At 41.6% G+C, this 27721-nt stretch overlaps 1 protein-coding gene across 1 annotated transcript in view; it reads right to left on the reverse strand.

The window, feature by feature from the left end:
- Positions 1–672: 672 nt before the first annotated feature.
- Positions 673–27721, reverse strand: part of dnah9 (dynein, axonemal, heavy chain 9) — a 41158-nt gene continuing 14109 nt past the window's right edge. Inside the window, exons 2-10 of the mRNA XM_061908638.1 lie at positions 23096–23292; positions 20663–20821; positions 15573–15703; positions 15206–15417; positions 13196–13429; positions 12931–13104; positions 10654–10770; positions 1159–1309; positions 673–779 (exon numbers count right to left, since the gene is read on the reverse strand). Coding sequence (XP_061764622.1) covers positions 673–779; positions 1159–1309; positions 10654–10770; positions 12931–13104; positions 13196–13429; positions 15206–15417; positions 15573–15703; positions 20663–20821; positions 23096–23292 — 1482 coding nt within the window. The remainder of the gene's footprint in view (positions 780–1158; positions 1310–10653; positions 10771–12930; positions 13105–13195; positions 13430–15205; positions 15418–15572; positions 15704–20662; positions 20822–23095; positions 23293–27721) is intronic.

The following is a 27721-nucleotide window of genomic DNA, read 5'->3' on the forward strand; positions in this document are numbered from 1 at the left end:
TGACTAGACATGAGCATTTTATTATCTAGCTGAGCACCGTGCCTCTATAACCACAAAAAGCACACACATATTGCACCTGGCCCTCGGTCCACATAAGCGTGTCGTTTAGAAAGGTGTGTTGTATCAAATTATTCAAAAAAATAGCTTACAATGATGTCACACGGCGTGGATATTATTATATCTACTAATTTACTCATGTACAGTACTTTCTACTTTACTCCTCTCAGCTGGTTACTCTCTGGTGTAACGCGGTTCCAGTTAGACTTCTGTTGAAGTGTAAAAAACACTTATTCTTGTGCTGTTTTACTACTTCATACTCAAGCGAACTTAAGCATTAGCATGGTTTCGCCTCTCCTGCCTGATTTTGCTTTGTGTGTGTCCACGCTACTTCCACATATTATAACCGCCTGTATTATTTTTTATAACATACTTAAATGATGGATATTTGGATTTTTGTCCATTGATTCAGAAACATTCGTGACCTGTGTATGGGCTGCTAAAACCTTCAACACAAACATATTCAAATGTCTTGATAAGGAAAAAAAGATTTAGGAGTCATTGAGATGTTTGAATAATTTATAAGCTCAAAGTGGTGAGACTCCATATTTGTGTACGTACAGTGTTTATATTGTATGTTTTTTTAGCTTTTATCCTTGAGGCGAGAAAGTATACTCACGGGTAGGAGAGGTGTCTCAATTTGGAGAAGGATGTTTGGATTCGCAGCTGCAACTCCTGGGCCCATCTCAGCCGTCCAGCAACATCTGGCATATTCTTACTGACTAGAGGATTATTGTTACACATAGGTTTACCACAATGTCACTGACAGAACAAAAGTGTATTGTTAATTAGGATAGACATTATTCCTCTAAATCAAGGCCAGAGAAGAAGTTACATGTGCGATGGATGACTGCATCTCATATGGAGCAGCGATCGCACTAGAGTCCATGGTCAATGATTTTCTCTGGTCATAAGTGTATTTATGGACTACAACAACAAAGAGCCAGGACCATCTTTGCTGTAGTAAAATAATCCTCCAAACATTTCTATATATGTACACCAACTTAAAGTATTATTGTAGGAGAATACATAAAAACTAGATTTGGAACTAATTTTAGTTTCATTCTTGCCGTGCAAAAACACGACTGTCACAAAACTCACCCAGTTCATTTGCAGTCTTAATATGTCTGAAGTAGAGGTCTTTGCAGCAGTCTAGATCCTTGCCAAACATGTTCACTAAGTGAGGGTATCTGTCCAACGCATCTTGTGCTACCACGGGGCGCTCCAGCAAGCCACCAAACATATCCAGAACCTGCAAGCACGGAAAAGAGACTTTCCTGGTGACCTTTACACCAGGATAAATGCCTTTGGAATTTTGTTTAACTTAAATTCAGATGCTTTAAACGTTGTTAGTACAGATTGTTCATAATACCAACAAAAGAAGGGAGTAATTCCCTTTCATAAAAAGTTTGATAATGCTATAGTAAAAGTCCATTTTAGGGAAGTATTTGATTTTGGATTTATATAATCCTCCATGGGGCCCGGCCGGGCACAGCCCGAAGAGGCAACGTTGGTCAGCCCTCCAATGGGCTCACCACCCATAGCAGGGGCCATAGAGGTCGGGTGCAATGTGAGCTGGGCGGCAGCCGAAAGCAGGGCACTTGGCGGTCCGATCCTCGGCTACAGAAGCTAGCTCTTGGGACGTGGAACGTCACGTCACTGGGGGGGAAAGAGCCTGAGCTAGTGCGCGAAGTCTAGAAATTCCGGCTGGATATAGTCGGACTCACTTCGACGCACAGCAAGGGCTCTGGAACCACTTCTCTCGAGAGGGATTGGACCCTCTTCCACTCTGGTGTTGCCGGCAGTGAGAGGCGACGGGGTGGGGTGGCAATTCTTGTTTGCCCCCGGCTCAAAGCCTGTACGTTGGAGTTCAACCCGGTGGACGAAAGGGTAGCCTCCCTCCGCCTTCGGGTGGGGGGACGGGTCCTGACTGTTGTTTGTGCTTATGCACCAAACAGCAGTTCAGAGTACCCACCCTTTTTGGGAACACTCGAGGGAGTACTGGAAAGTGCTCCCCCGGGTGATTCCCTTGTCCTACTGGGAGACTTCAACGCTCACGTTGGCAACGACAGTGAAACCTGGAGAGGCGTGATTGGGAAGAATGGCCGCCCGGATCTGAACCCGAGTGGTGTTTTGTTATTGGACTTTTGTGCTCGTCACGGTTTGTCCATAACAAACACCATGTTCAAACATAAGGGTGTCCATATGTGCACTTGGCACCAGGACACCATAGGCCGCAGTTCCATGATCGACTTTGTAGTTGTGTCATCGGATTTGCGGCCTTATGTTTTGGACACTCGGGTGAAGAGACGGGCGGAGCTTTCTACCGATCACCACCTGGTGGTGAGTTGGCTGCGATGGTGGGGGAGGATGCCGGACAGACCTGGGAGGCCCAAACGCATTGTGAGGGTCTGCTGGGAATGTCTGGCAGAGTCTCCTGTCAGACAAAGTTTAAATTCCCACCTCCGGAAGAACTTTGAACATGTCACGAGGGAGGTGCTGGACATTGAGTCCGAGTGGACAATGTTCCGCACCTCTATTGTCGAGGCGGCAGATCGGAGCTGTGGCCGCAAGGTAGTTGGTGCCTGTCGGGGCGGAAATCCTAAAACCCCTTGGTGGACACCAGCGGTGAGGGATGCCGTCAAGCTGAAGAAGGAGTCCTATCGGGTCCTTTTGGCTCATAGGACTCCGGAGGCAGTGGACAGGTACCGACAGGCCAAGCGGTGTGCAGCTTCAGCGGTCGCGGAGGCAAAAACTCGGACAAGGGAGGAGTTCGGGGAAGCCATGGAAAACGACTTCCGGACGGCTTCGAAGCGATTCTGGACCACCATCCGCCGCCTCAGGAAGGGGAAACAGTGCACTATCAACACCGTGTATGGTGCGGATGGTGTTCTGCTGACCTCAACTGCGGATGTTGTGGATAGGTGGAAGGAATACTTTGAATACCTCCTCAATCCCACCAACACGTCTTCCTATGAGGAAGCAGTGCCTGGGGAATCTGTGGTGGACTCTCCTATTTCTGGGGCTGAGGTCGCTGAGGTAGTTAAAAAGCTCCTCGGTGGCAAGGCCCCAGGGGTGGACGAGATCCGCCCGGAGTTCCTTAAGGCTCTGGATGCTGTGGGGCTGTCTTGGTTGACAAGAATTTGCAGCATCGCGTGGACATCGGGGGCGGTACCTCTGGATTGGCAGACCGGGGTGGTGGTTCCTCTCTTTAAGAAGGGGGACCGGAGGGTGTGTTCCAACTATCGTGGGATCACACTCCTCAGCCTTCCCGGTAAGGTTTATTCAGGTGTACTGGAGAGGAGGCTACGTCGGATAGTCGAACCTCGGATTCAGGAGGAACAGTGTGGTTTTCGTCCTGGTCGTGGAACTGTGGACCTGCTCTATACTCTCGGCAGGGTTCTTGAGGGTGCATGGGAGTTTGCCCAACCAGTCTACATGTGCTTTGTGGACTTGGAGAAGGCATTCGACCGTGTCCCTCGGGAAGTCCTGTGGGGAGTGCTCAGAGAGTATGGGGTGTCGGACTGTCTTATTGTGGCAGTCCGTTCCCTGTACGATCAGTGCCAGAGCTTGGTCCGCATTGCCGGCAGTAAGTCGAACACATTTCCAGTGAGGGTTGGACTCCGCCAAGGCTGTCCTTTGTCACCGATTCTGTTCATAACTTTTATGGACAGAATTTCTAGGCGCAGTCAAGGCGTTGAGGGGTTCCGGTTTGGTAACCGCAGGATTAGGTCTCTGCTTTTTGCAGATGATGTGGTCCTGATGGCTTCATCTGACCGGGATCTTCAGCTCTCGCTGGATCGGTTCGCAGCCGAGTGTGAAGCGACCGGAATGAGAATCAGCACCTCCAAGTCCGAGTCCATGGTTCTCGCCCGGAAAAGGGTGGAATGCCATCTCCGGGTTGGGGAGGAGACCCTGCCCCAAGTGGAGGAGTTCAAGTACCTAGGAGTCTTGTTCACGAGTGAGGGAAGAGTGGATCGTGAGATCGACAGGCGGATCGGTGCGGCGTCTTCAGTAATGCGGACGTTGTACCGATCCGTTGTGGTGAAGAAGCAGCTGAGCCGGAAGGCAAAGCTCTCAATTTACCGGTCGATCTACGTTCCCATCCACACCTATGGTCATGAGCTTTGGGTCATGACCGAAAGGATAAGATCACGGGTACAAGCGGCCTAAATGAGTTTCCTCCGCCGTGTGGCGGGGCTCTCCCTTAGAGATAGGGTGAGAAGCTCTGCCATCCGGGAGGGACTCAAAGTAAAGCCGCTGCTCCTTCACATCGAGAGGAGCCAGATGAGGTGGTTCGGGCATCTGGTCAGGATGCCACCCGAACGCCTCCCTAGGGAGGTGTTTAGGGCACGTCCAACCGGTAGGAGGCCACGGGGAAGACCCAGGACACGTTGGGAAGACTATGTCTCCCGGCTGGCTTGGGAACCCCTCGGGATCCCCCGGGAAGAGCTAGACGAAGTGGCTGGGGAGAGGGAGGTCTGGGTTTCCCTGCTTAGGCTGTTGCCCCCGCGACCCGACCTCGGATAAGCGGAAGATGATGGATGGATAATCCTCCATATTGTCGGAAACATTTCTTAATTCATTTATTCTTTTTGTTTCATTCAAAGCAGCAAAACAACAGTTTTGCATCTGACAAAAAAAACACAAAAGCTGGCTTTTGGTAATACCAATACCATGTTTGTTATTAATGAAGTTGTTTGAAAAAGAAGGCTGGCTTTTGCCTGCTCAGTAGCCTTGTGGTTAGAGTGTCCTGAGATCGGTAGGATGTGAGTCAAACCAAAGACTATAAAAATGGGACCCATTACGTCCCTGCTTGGCACTCAGCATCAAGGATTGGAATTCCGGGTTAAATCACCAAAATGATTCCTGAGCGCGGCCACCGCTGCTGCTCACTGCTCCCCTCACCTCCCAGGGGGTGAACATGAGGATGGTTCAAATACAGACTGTAATTTCACCCACCGAGTGTGTGTGTGTGTGTGTGTGTGTGTGACTATCAGTGGTACTTTAACTTTTAACTTTGGAGACATGGGTTTGTTACCTCAAGCACCCCCACTTCTCCGAGTGTGTTTACTAATGTCATATGCAGTGGTTTGGCATTGGAGCACCTAAACTACAGTATATACCACAGTGTGCAAACTATAAATCAGGGATGGGAATGAAGATTTACAAAATCAGCTGCAAATTTTTTAATCCTAAAACACCGCTTTGCGGAAGGCTGCTTAGCAGGCGCAGCCGATTGCACTATGTGCTAGGGGGGGTCTGGGGGCATGCTCCCACAGAAAATTTTTGAAATCTATGTTATTTTAGGATGCATTTCCTGCTATTTTGAGTCAAAATCTAACAATATTCTCCTGACCAAAATTTCACATTTATTAGCAAATATTTTCATCAAAATGTATCATGTGATGAAATTTATGTATACAAGTTTACACATATATCAAATTCTTGCAAACTTTTGGATTGTAGACAAAAATAGGCCTACAAATGTGTAATAGAGTGGTTGTCTGTTGCCATCTCCTGGTCAATGTCGGCCATAGCGTACTGGGGTTATTTTTTGGTTGGCCAACGTTTTACGTGTGGTTGTGCACCAGACGCAAGTGATTGTGTCTGTTCTTAAGCCACAGTAAAGAGACGTAACTTCATCACCTCGCCTGGTTTTTGACTCAATATATTACAAAAGGGACTAACCAGAATTCAAAGTATAAAAATGTTTAAATACATAAGATCCTGTATTGTACCTCTGAATGGACTCGTCTGTCGTAGATTGCTGTGGGAGGAGCCGAGTCGGCGGTAGGGGGGCATCGATAGTTGATTTGAGGCCGCATTTGTGACGGTGTTTGACTTCAGCTTGAAAGCAGATCCCAGTCAAAAATTACTTCTCCGTAAACTCACTTTACTTAGATGCCTTGCCGATTTCGCGTGGTCAAAGAGAGCCACCTTTCCCTGAGATACATTGTTCACAATGTCCTCGCAATATGAGCACTGAGCATGTCCCGGTTCATCGCACTTTGCAATGAAATCGCTGATCAGTTCGTCTACTTCTACGATATTGTTGTTAATCTTCACCTTCAGTTTGATGGATGTATCGAGCCATGCCCAGTTCCAATTGTTTCTCACGTCCTTATCGATATATTTCGCTAATGAAGCATTTCTATCTTGAATAAGCTTAACCATGTCTGAAACATGCACCAGAGGATAGGTTGATAGGCAACACTAAATTGGCCCTAGTGTGTGAATGTGAGTGTGAATGTTGTCTGTCTATCTGTGTTGGCCCTGCGATGAGGTGGCGACTTGTCCAGGGTGTACCCTGCCTTCCGCCCGATTGTAGCTGAGATAGGCGCCAGCGCCCCCCGCGACCCCGAAAGGGAATAAGCGGTAGAAAGTGGATGGATGGATGGATGTCTGAAACTGTTTTGTCAACAAAGAAACGTGTTAATTGAGAGCTACTTTGTTTTCTTTCCAGATTAGTCGCCGATAAACACAACTAATACAAACAGAATATGAGTTCAGAAACGCTCACAATAATTGAGGATCAGGGACTAAATATTGTCGGCAAACGACGCGTGCACACGCCTACAACGGGCAATGTCATTGGTTGATGTTGTCAGCTGATAGTAGAGCTAACCAATCTGGTGCCTTCACACATTGGCATTATATTATATAAATGACCCCGGCTGTATTGACGACTATGACTAGTTTAATATGGATTAGAAATCACTTCAGAGTGTCGGGTCAGGACAGCAATTATTCGTTCAGGTGAGTGCAGGAGAAATAATAGATTGTCCAAGTCCAGATTTGCAGGTTCAATTGTATATTGAAGACATGCATGAGTTGTTCATTTGCGTGTGTGTGGTTTCCTAGACAAACAAATACAATCATTATAAATTAACTAAAGTGACCACCATGCAATGAAATAAAGGCACAAGCATGCAATAGGGCTGTTAAATATACATTACTTAGCTGTGTATACAGACAGGGGCGGAGCTAGAGGGGAGGCTGGGGTAGCACTGGACCCCCCTGAAATCTGATTGGACCCCCCAGGTGCCACCCCAGATGATTGACATATCGTGGCACCGCACGTCTTGTCGGAAGGAGCCAGTTGCATTTTTAAATCAGTGAAGCCTATTGACTGCTAAGTCCCTCCTGTACAGCAGTTGGTATGTACCACAAAGCGTTGCGAGCAACGTTCATTACGGGAGAAGAAGAAGAATCGCCACTGAAGAAGAGGAAGATTTGAACTGGAGTCGGTTATCGTTGCTGGAGACCGGAGAGCCGGAGATCAACAAAGTTACAAAGAAAAAGAAGGATAACCTTCTCGTCGTAAAGTAAATTTTACGGTGGTGTCCTTTTGAGTCACTGTTTAAAATAACTTTTGTAGATAGTTTTTTTTTTCTACAAGCAGAGAGCCACGGCATCAAGCAAAGGTTAACGTTACATCTCATGGCGTCTTGCTTCCAACAGCCGCTAACGTCTCGTTTAATTCATTTGGGTCGCTATTTATATTTACATGTTTCTCCAATGATTCTAGAGGAATGAACCTAGCAGAGAATCAGCCAGCCAGCTAGCTGTTTCATGCTCTGTTGTAACATAACGTTCACACGGTAGTTAGCCTGCTGCCAACTAACTGAAAAGTCTGAATATTAAACTTAGGTCTACAGTGGTTTATTTGCCCTGACATGTTGTAGGCTTGAAGTGGAGATTTAATAACACTGCGTGATTGTAAGTGATGCCAGGAGTAACGTTAACAAGACTGGCTTATTTTTTCACAGGGTCAGTTGAGAATGAAAAGGCAGGGGGAGAAGATTTATGACCTCTTTTTAAAAAGAAGCAAGTCAGGGTCAGTAAAAGATGAGGCAGACAAACAGCCAGGATTCAGGTCTGCCTGCAGTCCTGGCAGCTCCCATCCTGGGATGAGTCAGGAGGAGAGAGAAAGTGATGCACATGGCCCATCATCACCAGGTCAGAGCATAGAAGCAGTCACATGCTCACTTAAGTAATTTTAAGTTACAGGGTTCTTACGCTAGTATGGAAAGTTTGAATTTCTACATTTCCAGGTCTGTAGTAATATGGAAGATGGAAACAATTGTATGGAAATATATTTAAACTTATCTGGGTTATCTTAATTTTTGGGGGTTAATTATTTTTGCATACACTACCTATCTACAATCTTCTGGAAATAATTTGAGGCGTTTTTCAAATAAAAGTTGTGAGATCATGCAAGGTGTGCAGTCCCTGAACCCAAAGAGTGCAACTTTCTTAAATGAGGAGCCTCTGTTTGCCTTTGCACAGACCATTGCTTCAGACCTCAGTGACTTCTCACCATAACCAAAGGATTATGCTTTTCTAAACCTTTTCTGAAAGAGAGAGAGAGAGAGATAGAGAGAGAGAGAGAGAGAGAGAGAGAGAGAGAGAGAGAGAACTATGAATGTGTTTGTGCATTTTCACCATCTTTGTAAAAAATAGTTGTTATTATTATTAGTTCTTGAAAAATTGTTGCAAAGTTGTGTTTTTACATTTTCTGCATTGTTAATAAACTGCAAATTATATATACATAGCTCTCATCTCCTATGTGCTTAGTATGTACATTTCAAAATTTGGCACTCCAATTGCAATTGATAAGTCAAGAAAAAAATGCATTGTTATAGTCTGTGGACCCCCTGAAATAGCCTTGGCCACCCCAAGGATAAAAGTCTAGCTCCGCCACTGTATACAGAGTTTACATAAATGCACAGACTTTGACATCCGAGCCCTAAGTAATGTTATGATTAATATAACGTAAATAGCGTCACAACAATGATTCTAAATTGTCAATTGGGGCTAACAAACATATCCAATGCTACAAACAGGCCCCAATCAGGGTATGATATTTAGCGAGCAGTTGGCTTGTGAACCTGATGCCAAACAGCCATTAGACTACAATAACACTGAATAAATGAGTTGCAATATAGTTTTAAGCACACAGCAGGTGATATTAAAGTGTATATAAAGTAACTCACTTTGTATTGACGCACACAGCCAATTAAACAAATAACATCGAAGTTCACCGTAACTTTCAGAGCTTGCTAATGTAATGATGTGTTCAATGCCCCCTCTAGTGTCGTAAAAGTGAACTACACTCCAGCAACTCAATGACATAAAAAGAAAACAAGCGTTTCAGAGACAGTTTTTGTACACTGGCGGCGCCAAAATCGACAGAATTCCGTGGATCCACGGAAAATTCCCACCCCTGATGAATTCATGGTGTAAACATGTGTCTGCAAACATTATTTTACCAACATTTTGCAAACAGACAAGCAGTAAGCCATGCCTTGTTCCTCTTTTTCATTCACACACATAAGAATGCTGAACCCTCATGATCGGCTTGTGTGCAAATTTAGTAATTTCTATTTAAGTAAATGTTAAAAAGCTATTTTAAATATACAGAAACGAGCTTGATGACAGTTTCAGGTTCTCTGCTGGTTTCAACAAGTCAAATTAAATACTTTTAAAGACCATAATAATTATATTTGAAGACCATTTCCTATTAAAACGGACAAAAAAGTACAAAGACATTAAGTAAAATCAAATTCTAAGTATATATATATATATATATATATATATATATATATATATATATATATATATATATATATATTCATTTACTGCTCTTTCACATTGGAAAACAAAATAGTTTAACTAAATATATGAAAGGTTTCTCTATTGTAAACTAATAGAAAAATATTATTAATGTTCATAACAGCCATTTTTCAGATTTGCCATAGAAGTGCTGTCTTGCAAAAGATGCAGTGTGCTTCATATCAAGTGTTTTCATGTAACAACAATCAGAATGTCAGCAATGGTAGTGGAATGCACAACACTATATATTGTCTGTGAAAGAGACTGTTAGCATCTCTGCTAAAGCTAAATGGTTAACTTTGACAGTGTTTGTGCGGCTGTCAGAATTGAGCTAATAGATGAAAACATGTACAGTACTACTGTACTACTGAATTGTGAAAAACATGCAGCCAAAGCAATTGTCTAAACAGCATTTGGATGTGAAAAATGAGAATAACATTCAAATTTACTCAGCTAATCTTTTATTTAGTATGTACATTTGAACTGTTTTTGTGACTTTTTGGAAAACATATTGAAAATAAACAGGGTCTATTTTTATTTAGGCATGACAAGATGACATTCGCAAATCTTCCATGTTCCCTGACCCAACTATAAACTGAGTGTAAACGCTAAACAGACAACTTTTGTGAAGTGAAGTGAATTATATTTATGTAGCGCTTTTCTCTTGTGACTCAAAGCGATTTACATAGTGAAACCCAATATCTAAGTTCCATTTAAACCAGTGTGGGTGGCACTGGGAGCAGGTGGGTAAAGTGTCTTGCCCTAGGACACAACGGCAGTGACTAGGATGGCGAAAGCGGGAATCGAAGCTGGAACCCTCAAGTTGCTGGCACGGCTACTCCACCAAACGAGCTATACCGCCCCTTTTATAGATTTTAATGTCATTTGGGGGTAGGGGTTCCTATCATGACAAGTGACCTTCCTACCCTGATTGCACGTCCATGGATGCGTGTAAAAGAGGGGGGTTATTTTCAATACCTTAAAGGCTTGCTCTAATCCAGAAGCATCGTCAAAGGCGTGACAGAAGATGGCTCCTAGTCGTCGGTCTGTGTCATCCACCATCAGTTTGAAGTCTCTCACATCTTCCTCAAACTCCTGCAGGGCAGAAAGCTCAGCTAGGCCCACAGCTAAGGCACAACAAATGGCTGTGTGATCTCAAATGAAGCCAACACAACATATTGCTTTTCACATCTCACTAACCAGAAGCCACCCGACAACAATTTTGCCAACTGGGTCTTACAAGCAAGCTAAATTGCTTTTGCTGCTGTAACTCAGAAACAACTCAAATGAGCAACATGATGACATTTGGGCCGCAAAACCATACTCTGCAGTGACCCCAGTCCAGTGGAGAACGTACAGTGGGAAAAATGTGAGTTGATCCTCTGCTGATTTTGTAAGTTTCCCCACTTGAAAAGGTATGGAGAGCCCATTAAACATACAGTAAATGTATTTGAGTGAATGACATAATGCAAGACATGACTCAGAACTTGGTGGAGAATACTCTGTGGGAAAGAACAGATGTCAGGTGTTTCTTGTACTTGCTAACCAAGGTTGCAGACATCTTGTGAGGAATTTTAGTTAGACAAACAACGCCACAGCATAATATTTACACGTTTGACAGAAGGAATTGTGTTGTTGGGCTCACAGTCAGCTTTTCTCTGGTTCGAATCAAAGAGCTACATTTTCTGACCACATCCCATTCTCCTAAGCCTTGTTCAAGTCATTTAAGTGTTATTTGCCAAACTTCATTACACTGCATGCATAATGGCTAATGAACGGTTACGTTGCGGAACGTCTCTGCTGTGCCGTCTGTCAAAACCTTCTGTGACGGCACTGACTTGACTTGGAAAAGACAAAAGTTCTGCCTTGAAGAATGACTACTTTATGTTTGTATTTGTAGGAAACTTAAGCACAAAAGCAACAAACACTTTGGCCAGCTAGCACACATATTTCTCGTTTAGCTATGGCAAACCACTCCACTGCTTTCTTCGTCTCTGTGTCAGGTCAGCAATTATTTGATGTTGGACCTTCGGAAACACCATCATATTTAGGAGGTTTTAAGGTGTAAAAATTACCCGCATTGAACACAGAGTATTTTATTATATGGTAATATATTGGAACAATTTAAAATACAATTTTCTGTCCCTGCAAGACTTCCTGAAAAGTTGATTTTTGCTAAATCAATTCACTGTACTGTGGTATCCGCTATAAATAGAAGCTATGCGTACAGAGTCATCTCAGTGCTGTACACAAGCCATCCAAAGTTAGTGAAAACTGACACTTTGACTAGAATGAAATGGTCACAGTGGGATAACCTTTCAGCGGCTGTTACGCATCAAATGGAAATCTGGGGTATGAACCTGGGACCTCATTTATCAAGCGCGCATACACACAAAAACCTGGCGTATGACCGTTTTCACGGCATAGTTGAAGTGTATCAAAAGTGAACTGAAAATGTGCGGTGCCTAACACTAACTTCTGTCTGACGTATGCAGATTCCTACATAGATATTTTGGCGACACTCAGATGTGATGCAGAGTGACTGTTTGAATAAAGAAATGTCAAACATTAACTCCTCAGAATGATTGATGTGCAAATCAGAGACATATTAACAATTACCACACCCCTGTGTGTGCAATTACACAAATGGATATAAAAACAAAGGAAAAGTATGCTCCCGCGCTCAGGTTGCCTTCATCCAAGCAGAACGTCATCAAAAAGCGATAAGCATTACAGTTATTCATTCAACCAAACTGTAATAACGAGCCAATTCACATTCTCAGTAACAGCAATGGCATTGCAACAATAGGAACAGCAATTAATTAGATTCCTTGTTACTGAAAAAAACAACAGTGTTATTAACAACACTGTGGCCGTTATCTTGTATTTCTCTGAATTATTGTCTGTTTTTCACCAAGCTTCTTCCTAAAGGTCTTGTCGTCAATTCCAGCCTTGTGTAGTAGCTCTTTAGTCTGGCAATTGATTTAGCACATACGTTTGTTTTTTTTATAAGATTTTCACATTCAGTCTCTCTCATTGTTAGAAAAAAAACATACCATAAAAAATATGAACTATTCAATATCTTTGTAAGAGTGTAAACTTACGAAATCAACAAGGGATGAAATACAAATTTTACCCACTGTATGTGCTATGTAGTGATTAGGGTTAAAATTGCTTGTTGTCTTTAATGCATTTAGCTGCAGTAAAATACAGTGGTAGGCCAAGTAGGAAAGCAAATACAAAAGTTCTACTTACCTTATTGTTGAGGTCTAGGAAGTCTAAATCATAAGGCTTCTCTGTAAAGATCTTGAAACGCTCCATAAAATCCTGGTAGAGTAGCTGGACCTGCTGGCTAAGTGCTCGACCTTGAACACCTCCAATTTCCAATTTCTCAAGCTTGAGCAAGTTTGCGGCCGTCAAAAGAATGTCCTATCCAGAAATGGAAAAGATATTCATGTAGAACCTCACTCAGTAAAATATTATGCATCCAAAAATCCCTTCAGCGATTGAACACACTTACTTCTGCAGCCTTGACTCTATGGATGAAGTGATCAAGTCCAGAGAAAACCAAAGCAGGGGAAAAATCCCAGGGTTTTACCATGCTTCCGTTCCTCTGGTATTGGTCCAGATTGGCTCTTCGATCCTTGTAGGTGCTCCTGAATAGCTCCAAGATGTTTAGGCTGGTCTGAACTTTCAAGAGACTCTCAGAAACCTCTCCTTTGAAAAGTTCCTCAGGCACCAAATAACCCCGAGCCTGTTGTTGGACAGCAGAAACAAGTTTAACAGTTTGTAAGATTTTATTGAACTGCGCGTGAACACTACTCATCTTTACCAGATTTGAGTTTAGCAGTATTCAGTAAAAAATGTGTCCGCTCATGCTAAAAAAAGGAAAATTGATGCAGGCTGCAGAGTGTGTAAAGCAAAACCCCACATTTAAAAGGGACATATAATGATTTTAATCCACATTTAACACACTTCCTTTTGGTTTAAATCATATGTATTGGCTATGCTTTGGTTTAAATTTTGCGTAAATTTGGCTCCACACTTACATTTATAACCCACTTTTTGCGTCTAAAAATGGTTTCAGACCCATTCCATTTAAATTGTAATTAAAACCCTTTACGCCCAATCCTCTCCAAAACTATCAGGTTTTTGGGGGGGAAATGTACAATATTAGATATATATATCTTAAAGACAAACATCACAGCTATTTTTTGAGTTGAGTCTAAAATAAAATTAATTATAATTTGGATGTGTTGTTTCTTTTTTGTGTTTCTTTCTCCTTTCTGAGCAGCCACCTTATTGTGGTAGAGGAGTTTGCATGTCCCAATGATCCTGGGAGCTATGTTGTCTGGGGGCTTCTTGCCCTGATGTGTGATCTGGGCCAGGGATGTTGTTGTGGCTTGTGCAGCCCTTTGAGACATTTGTGATGAAGGGCTATATATGTATATAAACAACTTTGGTTGTTTATTTGATTGATTAATTTGAGGAGGAGAATGCAGCGCAGTCAGAATCCATGCAGTTGTGCAGCTTTTTTTTTTACATAATCGCATGGGAGAAGAGGGCCCAAATGCATCCCGAATATAACTGGAGAGGAGGAATCACATTAAAGTAGGACTAAAAGGATATGACAATTTCATAATATGGTTATCATTTTTATGACGGTATTGTTGCTCAGAAAGTAATCATACACCCTTATAACCAAATTTTGGGGGGAATACCTAAGAAATATATGAACGGTTTGGTCTTTGTGATGCTTGCTGTTCTTATTACCCCACTCTGAGGGAATAAACATTTTTCTCCAATTAACCACTCACCTTCTCGCATTGACTACTTTTTAACAAGTAGCTCAATTTTATCTGACATCTCAAATATTCACATCCACGCAATCATCGTCGGTGACCATGCAACTAATTAAAACAGTAATATTAACCGGGGAAAGTTTTACTGCGGTTTAACATTATATCATTCAATGTTAGACCCCTACTCAGTGGCCTAGTTGTTAGAGTGTCCGCCCTGCGATCGGTAGGTTGTCAGTTAAAACCCTGGCCGAGTCATACCCAAGACTGTAAAAATGGGACCTGTTACCTCCGTGCTTGGCACTCAGCATCAAGGGTTGGAATTGGGGATTAAATCACCAAAAATGATTCACAGGCGCAGCTACTGTTGCTGCCCACTGCTCCCCTCATATCCCAGGGGGTGATCAACTTTACAATAAAGTTGGCTAACTTTGCAAATACATGTGTGCATGCCTTTGTTACTTAGTTAAATCAACTGAATAGTTCATTGTTTATTTTAATTAATAGGACATTAATAATGTCATTGCTTTCCCTCCACGGTATTTACATTAGAGTTGGCTCAGCATGCATGTGCATATGTTTGTGCCCCCTGACCTCTCATAGCTGTAAACCAAAAGCGAACATTACATTTACTGGCAGGTGCCGAATTCAGAAACAGGTTTTGCGATAACAAAAATCCATGAAACACTGCCTACGGAATACTGCGGGCTGGACAGCCACCTACAGCTGACCTGTTGGATGAAGACATTGCAGATCTCTTGCAGTAGAACAATGAGTCGTGCTGGGGTGTTGTAGTATCTAGAGTTTGCCCACACAAGGCACACAGTGTGCATCATTGGGCCTATTTGATTCTTGACATCAGAAAATTCTCTATTCTCCATGTCCTCAATCAGGTGCTGCAGAGGTGTCAAGTAGGTGCAGATGTCCTTTGCTTCCTCCAACGCTGCCAAGTGAAGAGGGGATTAGTCACTTGAGTAAATTCATGTGTAACGGTAGATGGGAACATTGTTTTGATATTCTGTTCAACACTCCAAACTAGAAAAGCCGACCTCACAGTGGCTTCTACACTTTCAATCCGTTGTCATGATGTGTAATTACCTGCAAGGACATCCCGCAGGATGTTTTGAAAAGCCAGGGAATAGCTGCTCTCCACAGCATCCAGAAGAATCTTCATTTTGTTCCCTTTGTGTGATGTTAACTGGGAGTAAATACACTCCAAATCAGCACATCTTAAAGGAGAGTATAGAGAACACACAAAGTCACATATCCGTGGATGTTAATAGTTCCTGTAAATTATACATATTTTTAAAGGCCTTTTGTGAATTAGAATATTTAAACATACAGTTAGCAATCAAATCAACTCATTCAATTGCAATGGTAAGTAAAAAATATTTTCAAAGCTGATAATTTCTAAATATTTTATTTTATTTTACTTATTTCAGGCTCTTGACTAATGCGGACGGTTCCCTTCCCTCTTCCTAATCGCCCTTGTTTTTGCTTCTTTGTCCAACTTCCTCCCACCTCCAAAGACATGTACCTGGGGATTGGTTGATTGGTAACACTAAATTGGCCCTAGTGTGTGAATGTGAGTGTGAATGTTGTTTGTCTATCTGTGTTGGCCCTGCGATGAGGTGTTGACTTGTCCAGGGTGTACACCGCCTTCCGCCCGAATGCAGCAGAGATAGGCTCCAGCTAACCCCGCGACACCAAAAGGGACAAGCAGTAGAAAATAGATGGGATGAAGCCTCGTCTTTTTAGTGTTAAATTTTAGGAGTCTCTTTTTGCAATGGTCTCCAAAATCTGAAAAATGGAATTGTTCAACTGGCCTGTCAAATAAATTGACAAGATCTTCTTGACAAGAAGCTCGCATTCGGAGGACCCTGCCTGTTCTAATTCAACGTTGCTCGATACACAATGGACTCTTGGGTGAAAAGGAGGGTCGCGTTATTCCTATTCAGAATCATGATAACCGAACATCTGCTGATTGTAGTAAGCCTTACCCTGGTGTATCGACAAATTTGACGGATGCTGGTAGCCGTTCAAGGTACCACAAAACTGCTACAAATGATTATAGAATAGGATTTTTTTTAGAAGACTAAGTTGCTGTAAACATTTCTTGAATATGAAGTCAGTGTTTTCAGAAAAGGAAATATGGCTATCAAGTAGGGCTGGGCGATATATCGAGTTAGTAAAATATATCAATATATTTTTAAACAAGATATGAATTAAGAAAATATTGTATCCATCCATTTTCTACCGCTTATTCCCTTTTGGGGTCGCGGGGGGCGCTGACGCCTATCTCAGCTACAATCGGGCGGAAGGCGGGGTACACCCTGGACAAGTCGCCAGAAAATATTGTATTATCGATATATTTATTTCACGTCAAAATGACCAAACACCGCTTATTTGTTGTGTTCATTGTTCTCCCCTGCTTCTCACTCCCTCTCAACACTCCATGGCCGACTAAACCCCTCCCCTTCCTCCTTCCAATACGTGCTTGCACGTAAAAGAACATCCATGATTGGTTGGTTGTTTACAATGATGAGTCACGATTGTTTAGGATTAGAGCAAAACATTAGGGACTGGCCAATCAGAGGCAAGATAGGGCGGGTCATCAAACCAGGAAGGGAAATCACGACAGACATCCCAAAAGATGACGAGAGTCTTAGAAGAGAAGAGGGATTCAATCGGGCAATTTGTATATAAAAAAAAACTAGAGGAAGATGGCGAAGGGATTCTCTTCTTTAGACTTTTGTTTTACCGATGTTGACGACGTCCAGGAAACCCACAATGCGTCTGCTTGACCACATTTGGACAAATGTATACTTCTGGATAAAACATTCATTTGAGTTGATTACCATGGAAGCCCAAATCAAAACTGTACTCCAGTTGCCAATTTGCAAAATTCGCACGAGAAATGCTGCCAAAAATGTATGCTGAAGTGAGGAAGATCATAGCCGTACAATTAAGTAAAGTAACTTACTTGGGCACCTGGGGATAGGTTGATTGGCAACACTAAATTGGCCCTAGTGTGTGAATGTGAGTGTGAATGTTGTCTGTCTGTCTGTGTTGGCCCTGCGATGAGTTGGCGACTTGTCCAGGGTGTACCCCGCTTTCCGCCCGATTGTAGCTGAGATAGGCGCCAGCGCCCCCCGCGACCCCGAAAGGGAATAAGTGGTAGAAAATGGATGGATGGCACTTACTTGGCGCTGCCCAGAACCGTGCGTGTGTGACAGTCCATTACATCGTCAACTGGAAATTAAAAAGTGCCTGCCCGCAAATGTATTTTTTATCTGAATTTGATATATTTTGTATCATTTGCAGAGCTTTATTATTTATTTTACAAAGAAATAATGTTTTTCTATGTTATTTTTGTTATGTAATTATGTGGTACTTAAACAGTTTATTTTCTGTGCTGTTAATACCCATCTTGATTAACTGTGTCAATAAAAGTGCCACCGACTGTTTACAGTACAATTGTCATTCAGTTCAATTTCAGTGAATCTCGCTCAAAACTGAATATCTTTATATATATACTTTCACCGGAAAATTAATCGAGATATACATCGAATATCGAGTTTTAGTAAAAAGTAGGGCTGGGCAACAATTAAAAATGTTAATCGAAGTTAATCGCACTATTTCTCTGATTAATTGTGATTAACTGCATTGTATACGCAAAGCCCAATAATGAATTCAAAAGTAGTGTGTAGTGCACCTTTATTGGAATATTCCCCCACATGAACAAAAGCGCCAAAACATTCGTTGTGCAAACACAATTTAAGTCAGTCCTTGTTAAACAGTAGCAGTTAAATAGCATATTTTATGAAAATCAACTCAAAAAATGTAAATACAAACATTTAAGCTTATTACTACCACTGCCAGGGTATTTAAGTTATCCTGTTTGTTATGGAAAATAAATATAATCTACATACAAATCTCTGAGCCACAATCATAACATCTGAACAGGCAATTTCTAAGGTAACAGCGGAAACATTTTTTTTATCAGGGATCTTATGTTTAAAAAAACTATATTATAGGTAGTGGGCTGTTCTAGGGAATTTTTAATCAAATTATCCGTAGTAGCAATATTAATAATGTTGTGTTTATTCTGCGTAGTGCACTTAAAATAATTATGACCATATCTAGGAATTGATATGATGGGAATTTTCCGATTGTTTGCTTGGTGCTTTGATAAACTGAACGCATATACATGGTACTATATTGTGATGTTATGAGCCAGGGAATAAAAGAACTACCCTACCCAGCATGCAACAGGAGTGACGAGCATGCGCGGTAGCCCGGTATAGGTTGTGTCGCCATGACGGCATCTTGTATGTTGTGATATGCACGCTCTGAAAGTAAACGTTAAGAACTCAGCCAACACTCCTCGTCTGCATTATTCATAAATAGACAGACAACACATATACTCCGCTGCTTCACAGGCCGCTGGATGTAGCCGGCGAAGTATTCCCATGCTAGCTAGCCGGTCTAGCAAGCACGCGTCATTCAGTCCAAAACGGCCCGATCTATCCACATTCAGAATTGTCTGGCGGTCGTAAGTGACCCGGAGTGACCACGCTGTAAGCCAGCCATTAAATTTGCAGAATTGTCCAGTATTTTTGCCAAATGTTCCATCTTTACCAAGAGCCCCTCGACGCCGGGCGACGCCATCTTGTTAAGAAAAGGCGTTAACAAATAAAAGCATGTAAACAACATACGCAAATGTGCGATAAAATAATTGTCGGCGTTAATAGATTGATGAGTTAACTCATAATTAACGCATTAATTTGCCCACCCCTAGTAAAAAGATATCAAGATATACTTTTTCATCCATTTCGCCCACCCCTACTATCAAAGACTGTACCAAGATATTTGAATGCTTCCACAATTTCAACAAGCTGGCCATCAAGTAAAACTGCTTCTGTTGTTACTTCTTCCTCCCCCGAGGGGTCCAGACACACCCCGAACCCCCAGCAACCGGGCCCCACAAAGGGCATACAAGCGATAACATCGTAGTGGGGAAGAATGGCAAAAAAAAAACAATTCTACTAGTTAATACTGAGGGTGCGTGAAGCGCAATATGGAGGTATTTGGGATTCAAAACTAACGGTAAAGGTGGCGCTTTAAACAAGGAAGCGCCACACTTCAACTGTTGCTTTAAAACACGCCTCGCCAAACGTGGCGATTATTATTAGCACCTTTGCTTCAAACATAGGTAAACACGTTAAATAATGAACATTCAGATCTGCACAAGTAGTTTAAATACAGTAATGACAGGTAATAAAGCAGTTGTTCCACCTATCCTGCTGTTCGGCTCCGGTGCAGACTTTCATCAAGGAACACAGGGCAGACGTTCCCTCTACGGTCGATGTTTTTGTCGGGGTAACCCTTCATTTTACAATGTGTCTGCTAAGCTCCGCTTTCCAGTTGGAATTTGAGGCCGCCGATTTGTGACATTCTGGTTGCTTAATCATCAGTTTTGCAGGACACAACCGGACGCGCTACCCCTCTCCCTCTTTACTCGTCCACTCACTCACTGACGTCACTCAGAAAACACGTTGCCATTCTCACATCACTAAATTCCTTGCTGTAGCTTGTTGAGAAATGTTACTCTTAAACTGTTCGACAATTTGCTCACGCATTTCTTCACAGGGTGGTGACCCTCGCTCCATCCTTGTTTGTAAATGACTGAGCATTTCATGGAAGCTGCTTTTATACCCAATCATGGCACCCACCTGTTCCCAATTAGCCTGTTCACCTGTGGGATGTTCCAAATAAGTGTTTGATGAGCATTCCTCAACTTTCTCGGTTGTTTTGCCACTTGCGCCAGTTTTTTTTAAACATGTTGCAGGCATCAAATTCCGAATGAGCTATTATTTTCAAATTTACCAGTTCGAACGATAGGTTGAAAAGATTTGCAAATTATTGTATTCTGTTTTTATTTACGATTTACACAGCGTGCCAACTTCACTTGTTATGTGTATATATATATATATATATATATATATATATATATATATATATATATATATATATACACACACACACATTTATGTATAATCTAAAACTTTGCTTCTTAAAACTCCTTTTCAGATAATTGAATTGTGCAGATGTAACCGTGTGACGTTCCTTAACTTGTTAAACATGTCTGAAACAAATAAATCCTAACCGCAACGAAATATGCTGACCTGTTCTTCCAAAGGAGCAGTTCTGTGTGCGGTGTTGGGTTTTTGCCTTCAACCAAAAGCTTTGCCGAGTCTTGTTTCACCACTGCACGGATCTGATGGCTCCACTCAATCACTGCAGACTCCAAGGAGTGGATGATGCTTTTATCTACCATTTCCCCCCTGCGAAATGTCACACATATTTCAATGTACAGTACCTCACAAAAAAAAGTACCCCTCCCTCACATTTTTGCTAAAATGTTCTTCTATATTTTCATGGGACAAAACTGAAGAAATGACTTGTTGATGAAATGCAAAGGAATCAGTCGCAAGCTTGTATAACAGTATTGTCCCCTTCAAAATAACTCAGCACATAGCTTTTAATGTTCCAAACCACTGGCAACAAAAGTCAACACACAAATACAATAAACAAACATGTTCCAATTGTGGTAAATTAGCCTCTCCATTGACATATGTTTCATTAATTTTACAAGGTTTCGGGTGTCAATGGGGATCAAGTGTTAAAACGTTGGTGATATCGCTCTCACACTTTCATACTGGCCACAGAAAGTTGAACATGCCAATAACACTGAGGATGTGAAAAGTGAAATATTGCTGGGGTTGTATCCATGTAAACAATATACAATATAAATTACAATGATGTTTCAATTCCATTGTCTTATTGCAATAGTACATGTTGATGACATAGCCGTGTTTCGAAAAATTTAGATGCAAGATGCATTGCGTGGATGTAATGTACCGTCCTGTCAGAGATGGGCTAGGTGTTCAAGTATTCCTTCCACAGTGCAGACCCGCTCCTCTAAATTACTAGTCTCAACATCCGTGGTGGCAACTCTTAGTACCATTATCACTGGAAGATGAGGAATGAGCATGCAACATCCTGAGCAAGAGGGAGCAAGAGAAGATGCAAAGCCATGCTAACTGCAAAGCGAGCTTGATTGTAAAATAGCGGAAAGACATAATAAGGTACACTTTAACAGAAGACTAGCTGGAACCGCGATGTGGCAACTTGTCCAGGGTTTACCCTGCCTTCCACTCTAGTGCAGCTGTGATAGGCTCCCCAGGAGGAACAAGCAGTAGAAAATGGATGGATAGCTGAAACTGCGTTACAGTGGAGAAAAACAAGCTATGAACAGGAAATAATCAAGTAGATTAATACAATTCTAGAGAAAGCAACAAACATAGCCACAAAGAGCAGAAAAAAACAGTAAAGACGCTACACACCTCAGAAGCCAATCAAAGAGCCTTTGCAACCTGTTTTATAGTGGGATTTATTGTAATTTACAAGGCCAAAACATATATTGTGCTCCATATCTTTATCGCGAAAGGCTATTGGCTATTGCAATATGGATTATAGGCTATATCGTCCATCCATAATTGTTGATCTCCATAAAACGAGCCTAGGCTAAAGGAACCAACCAGGTGAAGAGTGAAGAGACGTGTGTCTTGCCAACGTCAAGCATGATGGTAAGAGCGTCATGGTCTAGGGATGCATGAATGCTGCCGGAACTGGGGAGCTACGGTTCACTGAATTAATCTGAATAGCATGTCTTCAGACCTAAACCTTATTGAGCATCTGTGGGTCATCCTGAAATGTACGGTGGAAAAGCGCAAGGTCTATAACATTCGCCGGCTCCGAGATGTCGTCGTGGAGGAGTGGAAGCGAATTCCAGAAGCAAGTTGTGAAGCACTCTTAAACATCATACCCAAGAAGAGCTAAGGTAGTACTGGAAAATAATGGTAGCCACACAGAATATTGAAACGTTGGCCTTAATTTGGACATTTTCTCAAAGGGGTGTTAGGTGTGCACAAATATTTGGTTTTGATGTCAAAAAAATACAAATTTTTACTAGTTTTAAGTCTCCATTTTCATGTTGACCAATAAGATTTAAGGGAAAAAATAACCCTAAACTGACAGTGAAAAGAGAATTTTTTCTATTTAAGCTCAACAATGGAATATCATTTTGGCAGAAGCGTCATCAAACAAAGTTACCGAAAACAGCAAAGGTAAGACAGGATTTGTTCTCGTTGCTTCAGATTTTCATGTTAATTTTTGTTCATTAGTTTTCTTAGGTAAATACGTGGGTAATTTGGCACCATTAGTAGCGACTAATAGTTAGCTGCAAAGATAAAATTGTCGACTGAGGTTCATGTTTTATGGATTGATTATGTACATGTTCTGGCACATTTGTTTATGACCTTAGCCAATTCCAATGTTTGTGCTCTGAAAAAGAACGGTCTTCCCTTTTCATAAAATTGGTTTAGCTAAGCTTTCAGCTGACTGTAGAAAGATTATTTGAAAGAACTGCACATGGTAATTGATACAATCATCATGTAGCTATCACCATAGCAACAATGAATCAGTTGCACCCAATACTGGAGTATTTATAACTTAAGAAGTTGACATAACAATGCCATTTTCCATAATTACTGTACCTCTTGTCTGTCTCCAAGGCGGCTTTTCCCCTTCCCTCAAAACCAACAGGAAGTGACAAGAGTGTCTTGCCTTGCACTTGGCCCGACACCACAAACACATTGCTCTTGAGGGAGTGTATGAGGTGTCTGACTTCTTCGGACACTACCTGAGGCCATTCAGTGTGGTTGCTGCTGTTGGAAAGCAACGGGGCCACAACCTGGATAAGGGGAGCAGATAATGCAAAGGTGTTACATTTTGCAGTGCAAAAAACAATACATTCCGTACATATACATTGCAACATAACGAGACAACTTCAGTGTTCCCAAGGGATGGGAATGAATATTTACAAAACCATCTGAAAAATGTTTAATCCTAAAACACCGCTTTGTGGAAGGCAGCACAGTGGCCGCACCCTAGTGCAAATTTTGAAATCTATGTTAGTTTAGGATGCATTTCCTGCTATTTTGAGTCAAAATCTAACAATACTCTCCTGACCAAAATTTCACATTTATTAGCAAATATTTTCATAAAAATGTATCATGTGATGAAATGTATGTATACAAGTTTACACATATATCAAATTATTGCACACTTTTGTATTATAGACAAAAATAGGCCTACAAATGGATTAACCAGAATTCTTCTCCGTAAACTCACTTTACTTTGATGCCTTGCCGATTTCGCGTGGTCAAAGAGAGCCACCTTTCCCCGAGTTCCATAGTTCACACTGTCCTTGCAATACAAGCACAGAGCACGTCCCAGTTCATCGCACTTTGCAATGAAATCGCTGATCAGCTTGTCTACTTCAACGATAGTGTAGTTAATCTTCACCTTCAGTTTGATAGATATATCGAGCCATGCCCAGTTCCACTTGTTTCTCACGCCCTTATTGATATATTTCACTAATGAAGCATTCTTATCTTGAATAAGCTTAACCATGTCTGAAACTGTTTTGTCAATAAAGAAAACGCTACTGTGTTTTCTTTCCAGATTAGTCGCCGATAAACACAACCAATATAAACAGAATACGAGTTCAGAAACGCTCACAATAATTGAGGATCAGGGACTAAATATTGTCGGCAAACGACGCGTGCAGACGCCTATAATGGGCTATGTCATTGGTTGATGTTGTCAGCTGATCGTAGAGCTAGCCAATCTGGTGCCTTCACACATTGGCATTATATTTTTCGCGGGAATTCTCTGCCTTATACTGATAACTAGGTCAACGCAGAGACAAAAACCACGAGTACCTAACCCCCCCTATAATTTTCTCCCCGGATTTAAACGATTCACAGAAATGACCCTGGCGGCGCCAAAATCGGCGGATTTCCTTGGATCCGCGGAGAATTTCCATCCCTGGTTTCCCCTATGTTTGCAATTTGGGGGGTATACATGCATGCATGTATTGTATACACATGCAAACTCTACTGTATGCAGTATGCACAGCATGTACCGTATTTTTGGGATTATAAATCACAGTTTTTTCCATAGTTTGGCCGAGAGTGCGACATATACTCCGGAGCGACTTATGTGTGAAATTATTAACACGATACCGTAAAATATCAAATAATATTTTTTATCTCTTTAGCGGAAGAGACGAAGAAACTGTCAGCAATTGTCACACACACGTCAACCAATAAGAATTCGGCGGGCGAGGATCATGGCAGAAGTGCATTGTGGCTCATGGAATGCAAACTGCTATATGCTGTATGCTACTGCCGCAGCTATTAAAATGGATCATTTCAACGTTGGCGGTAACTTATAAAAACTGAGAAGGGCTGAACAAAAATGACACCGAAAAGGAAGTCATATACTGCAGATTACAAGCTGGACGTAGTGAAATATGCAGCAGAAAACGACAAGAGGAAGCGGCGTATACCTTTGGAGTTGGCAGAGTTGTTTAGAAGCGACATTGAGGAAGAAGATTTCATCGGATTTAGCGACGAGGAGAGACACATTGTTTGGTAAAAGTATAGCATGTTCTATATGTAATAGTTATTTGAATTACTATTAGCATAATATGTTAAGTTAACATACCAGGCACATTCTCCGTTGGTTATTTATGCAACATATAACGTACACTTATTCAGCCTGTTGTTTACTATTCTTTATTTATTTTAAAATGCCTTTCAAATTTCTATTCTTGGTGTTGGATTTTAACAAATACATTTCCCCCAAAAATGCGACTTATACTCCAGTGCGACGTATATATGTTATTTTCCTTCTTTATTATGCATTTTCGGCCGGTGCGACATATACTACGGAGCAATTTATAATCCGAAAAATACGGTATGTGAGTTAGTGGGGGATTGGTCTGATAGTTGATGCTTCTTTAGAAAGAGTCTAAATAATTCCACAAAGTCAACATTAAGATTTGTTAAGTCTTTCCCTACTGTTATATTAGCCATTAAAATGGGATGTATTCAAGGTCATTTTATTTGATTTCATATTTAGTGTCAACACACAAGACAAATAATTTAAGAATTATGTACATATTGAACTCCTTAAGAACAGGGGCCAGTACCATAAACAATGTTTAAGTTATCCAGGATCTGCTCTTTGTTACAGTATTCAGCTGAACCTAGCCAAACATTGAAGTTGTGGGATAAGTGTTACTACAAAGCTAGATGACGATGCAAAAATTGACCAAAAAAATCATAAGTCTTTAAACTTGATTAAACAGCTCAGGATTTTCCAATCTTATGATCTAAAAGGGATGAAGTTAGCAAAAACAAGAAGAATGTGACGACAACAGAGCAGTAATCTTCACGCGGGAAGAACAATATATTTATATTAAGTATGAAGAATATAAAGATATTATACTTTCTAAAGGAAAAAAGGTTGCAGTTGCTAAATGCAGAAGAGAAGGCTTTCAGAAAATCACAGACTACGTGAGTAGTGAGTGTGAGTTTGCCACTGTACTGTGTTGCAGTATAAATACTGCAACACAACCAGGGTGCTGTCATGTGAACGTGTTGACAAATACAAATGAAATAAGAAACTGATATCCATCCATTTTCTACTGCTTGTCCCTTTCAGGGTTGCGGGGGGTGCTGGAGCCTATCTCAGCTGCAATTGGGCGGAAGGTGGTGTACACCCTGAACAAGTCGCCACTTCATCGCAGGGCAACACAGATAGACCGACAACATTCAATCTCACATTCACACACTAGGGACCATTTAGTGTTGCCAAACAACCTATCCCCAGGTGCATGTCTTTGGAGGTGGGGGGTAGCCAGAGTACCTGGAAGGAACCCACGCAGTCACGGGGAGACCATGCAAACTCCACACAGAAAGATCCAGGACCTTAGTATTGTGTGGCACATGCACTAACCCCTCTTCTCCACCGTGCTGCCCCAGAAACTAATATTCAATGGTTAATTATGTCATATGTGCCTTAAATGTCTCATTAAAACACTATTATTGCAGTAAAACACACTTAAATGTAAACTTACACCCAAAAATGTAAACTATTATCTGCCATCGCTTCAATGTATATGTAATTATAAATATCTGAAAAAGCTGGCAGAGATAAAACCGTTTCTCAAACAACAATCTAGAACTTTCCTCATTAAAAAACACAAAGAAAATCAAACGTTTTTTTCTAGAATCTGCAAATCCATCCATTTCTACCGCTTATTCCGTTGTGGGGTCGCGGGGGGCGCTGGCGCCTATCTCAGCTACAATCGGGCGGAAGGCGGGGTACACCCTGGACAAGTCACCACCTCATCGCAGGGCCAACACAGATAGACAGACAACATTCACACTCACATTCACACACTAGGGACCATTTAGTGTTGCCAATCAACCTATCCCCAGGTGCATGTCTTTGGAGGTGGGAGGAAGCCGGAGTACCCGGAGGGAACCCACGCATTCACGGGGAGAACATGCAAACTCCACAAATCCTGGCTTTCAATTCTTATTATCCGTGATACCATAAGTCACAACTCATTGGTCAGTAGGCTCTATCTCTAATTGGACAGTCGGCTGTATTATTTATTGGCTCTAATCTTGTATTCCCAAATCGAGCCTGCACCTGAGCCCATTCTTATTACATTTAATTAATTGTACCGGCCCCAGGCCCCTTGTCTCTTTTTAACTAAACAAAATAAATAGTCCGATTCTAATGATCTTATATACATAACAGTATAAAATGTATGTCTTTACTTTTCCACATTTACATCATCTGCTCTATATTATTGACTTCATGGTTTACAATGGAGTCTATTTATTTTCATTATAAAAAGTTCATGAAATGTAGTGTGGAGGAGTGATTACAGTAGAATTAGCTGTGCGCTGCAAGCTGCAACCTTGTTGGGGGACAGGGGTAATGATTGGGTAATCACTAAGCTCTATAAGCCCGGCCTGGCAACAAATGGTCAAGCAAACGCTGGGTAAATGTGTCACAAATGGGGGTGGGGGGAGAGAGATCAGTGCAGCTGTTGGATACGTAACTAAAATTTGTTTTTAGATACGTAACTAAAATGAGTTTTTATTTTGTTTATTATTTTATTTGGTTTAATAACAGATAATTTATCTTGTCTATGTCTATGCACTTTAAAGTTAACAGTTAAAGTACAACTGATAGTCACACACACACACTAGGTGTGGTTAAATCACCCTCTGCATTTTACCCATCTACTTGTT

This window comes from Nerophis ophidion, linkage group LG08 (assembly GCF_033978795.1).
Source record: "Nerophis ophidion isolate RoL-2023_Sa linkage group LG08, RoL_Noph_v1.0, whole genome shotgun sequence".
Taxonomy (NCBI): domain Eukaryota; kingdom Metazoa; phylum Chordata; class Actinopteri; order Syngnathiformes; family Syngnathidae; genus Nerophis; species Nerophis ophidion.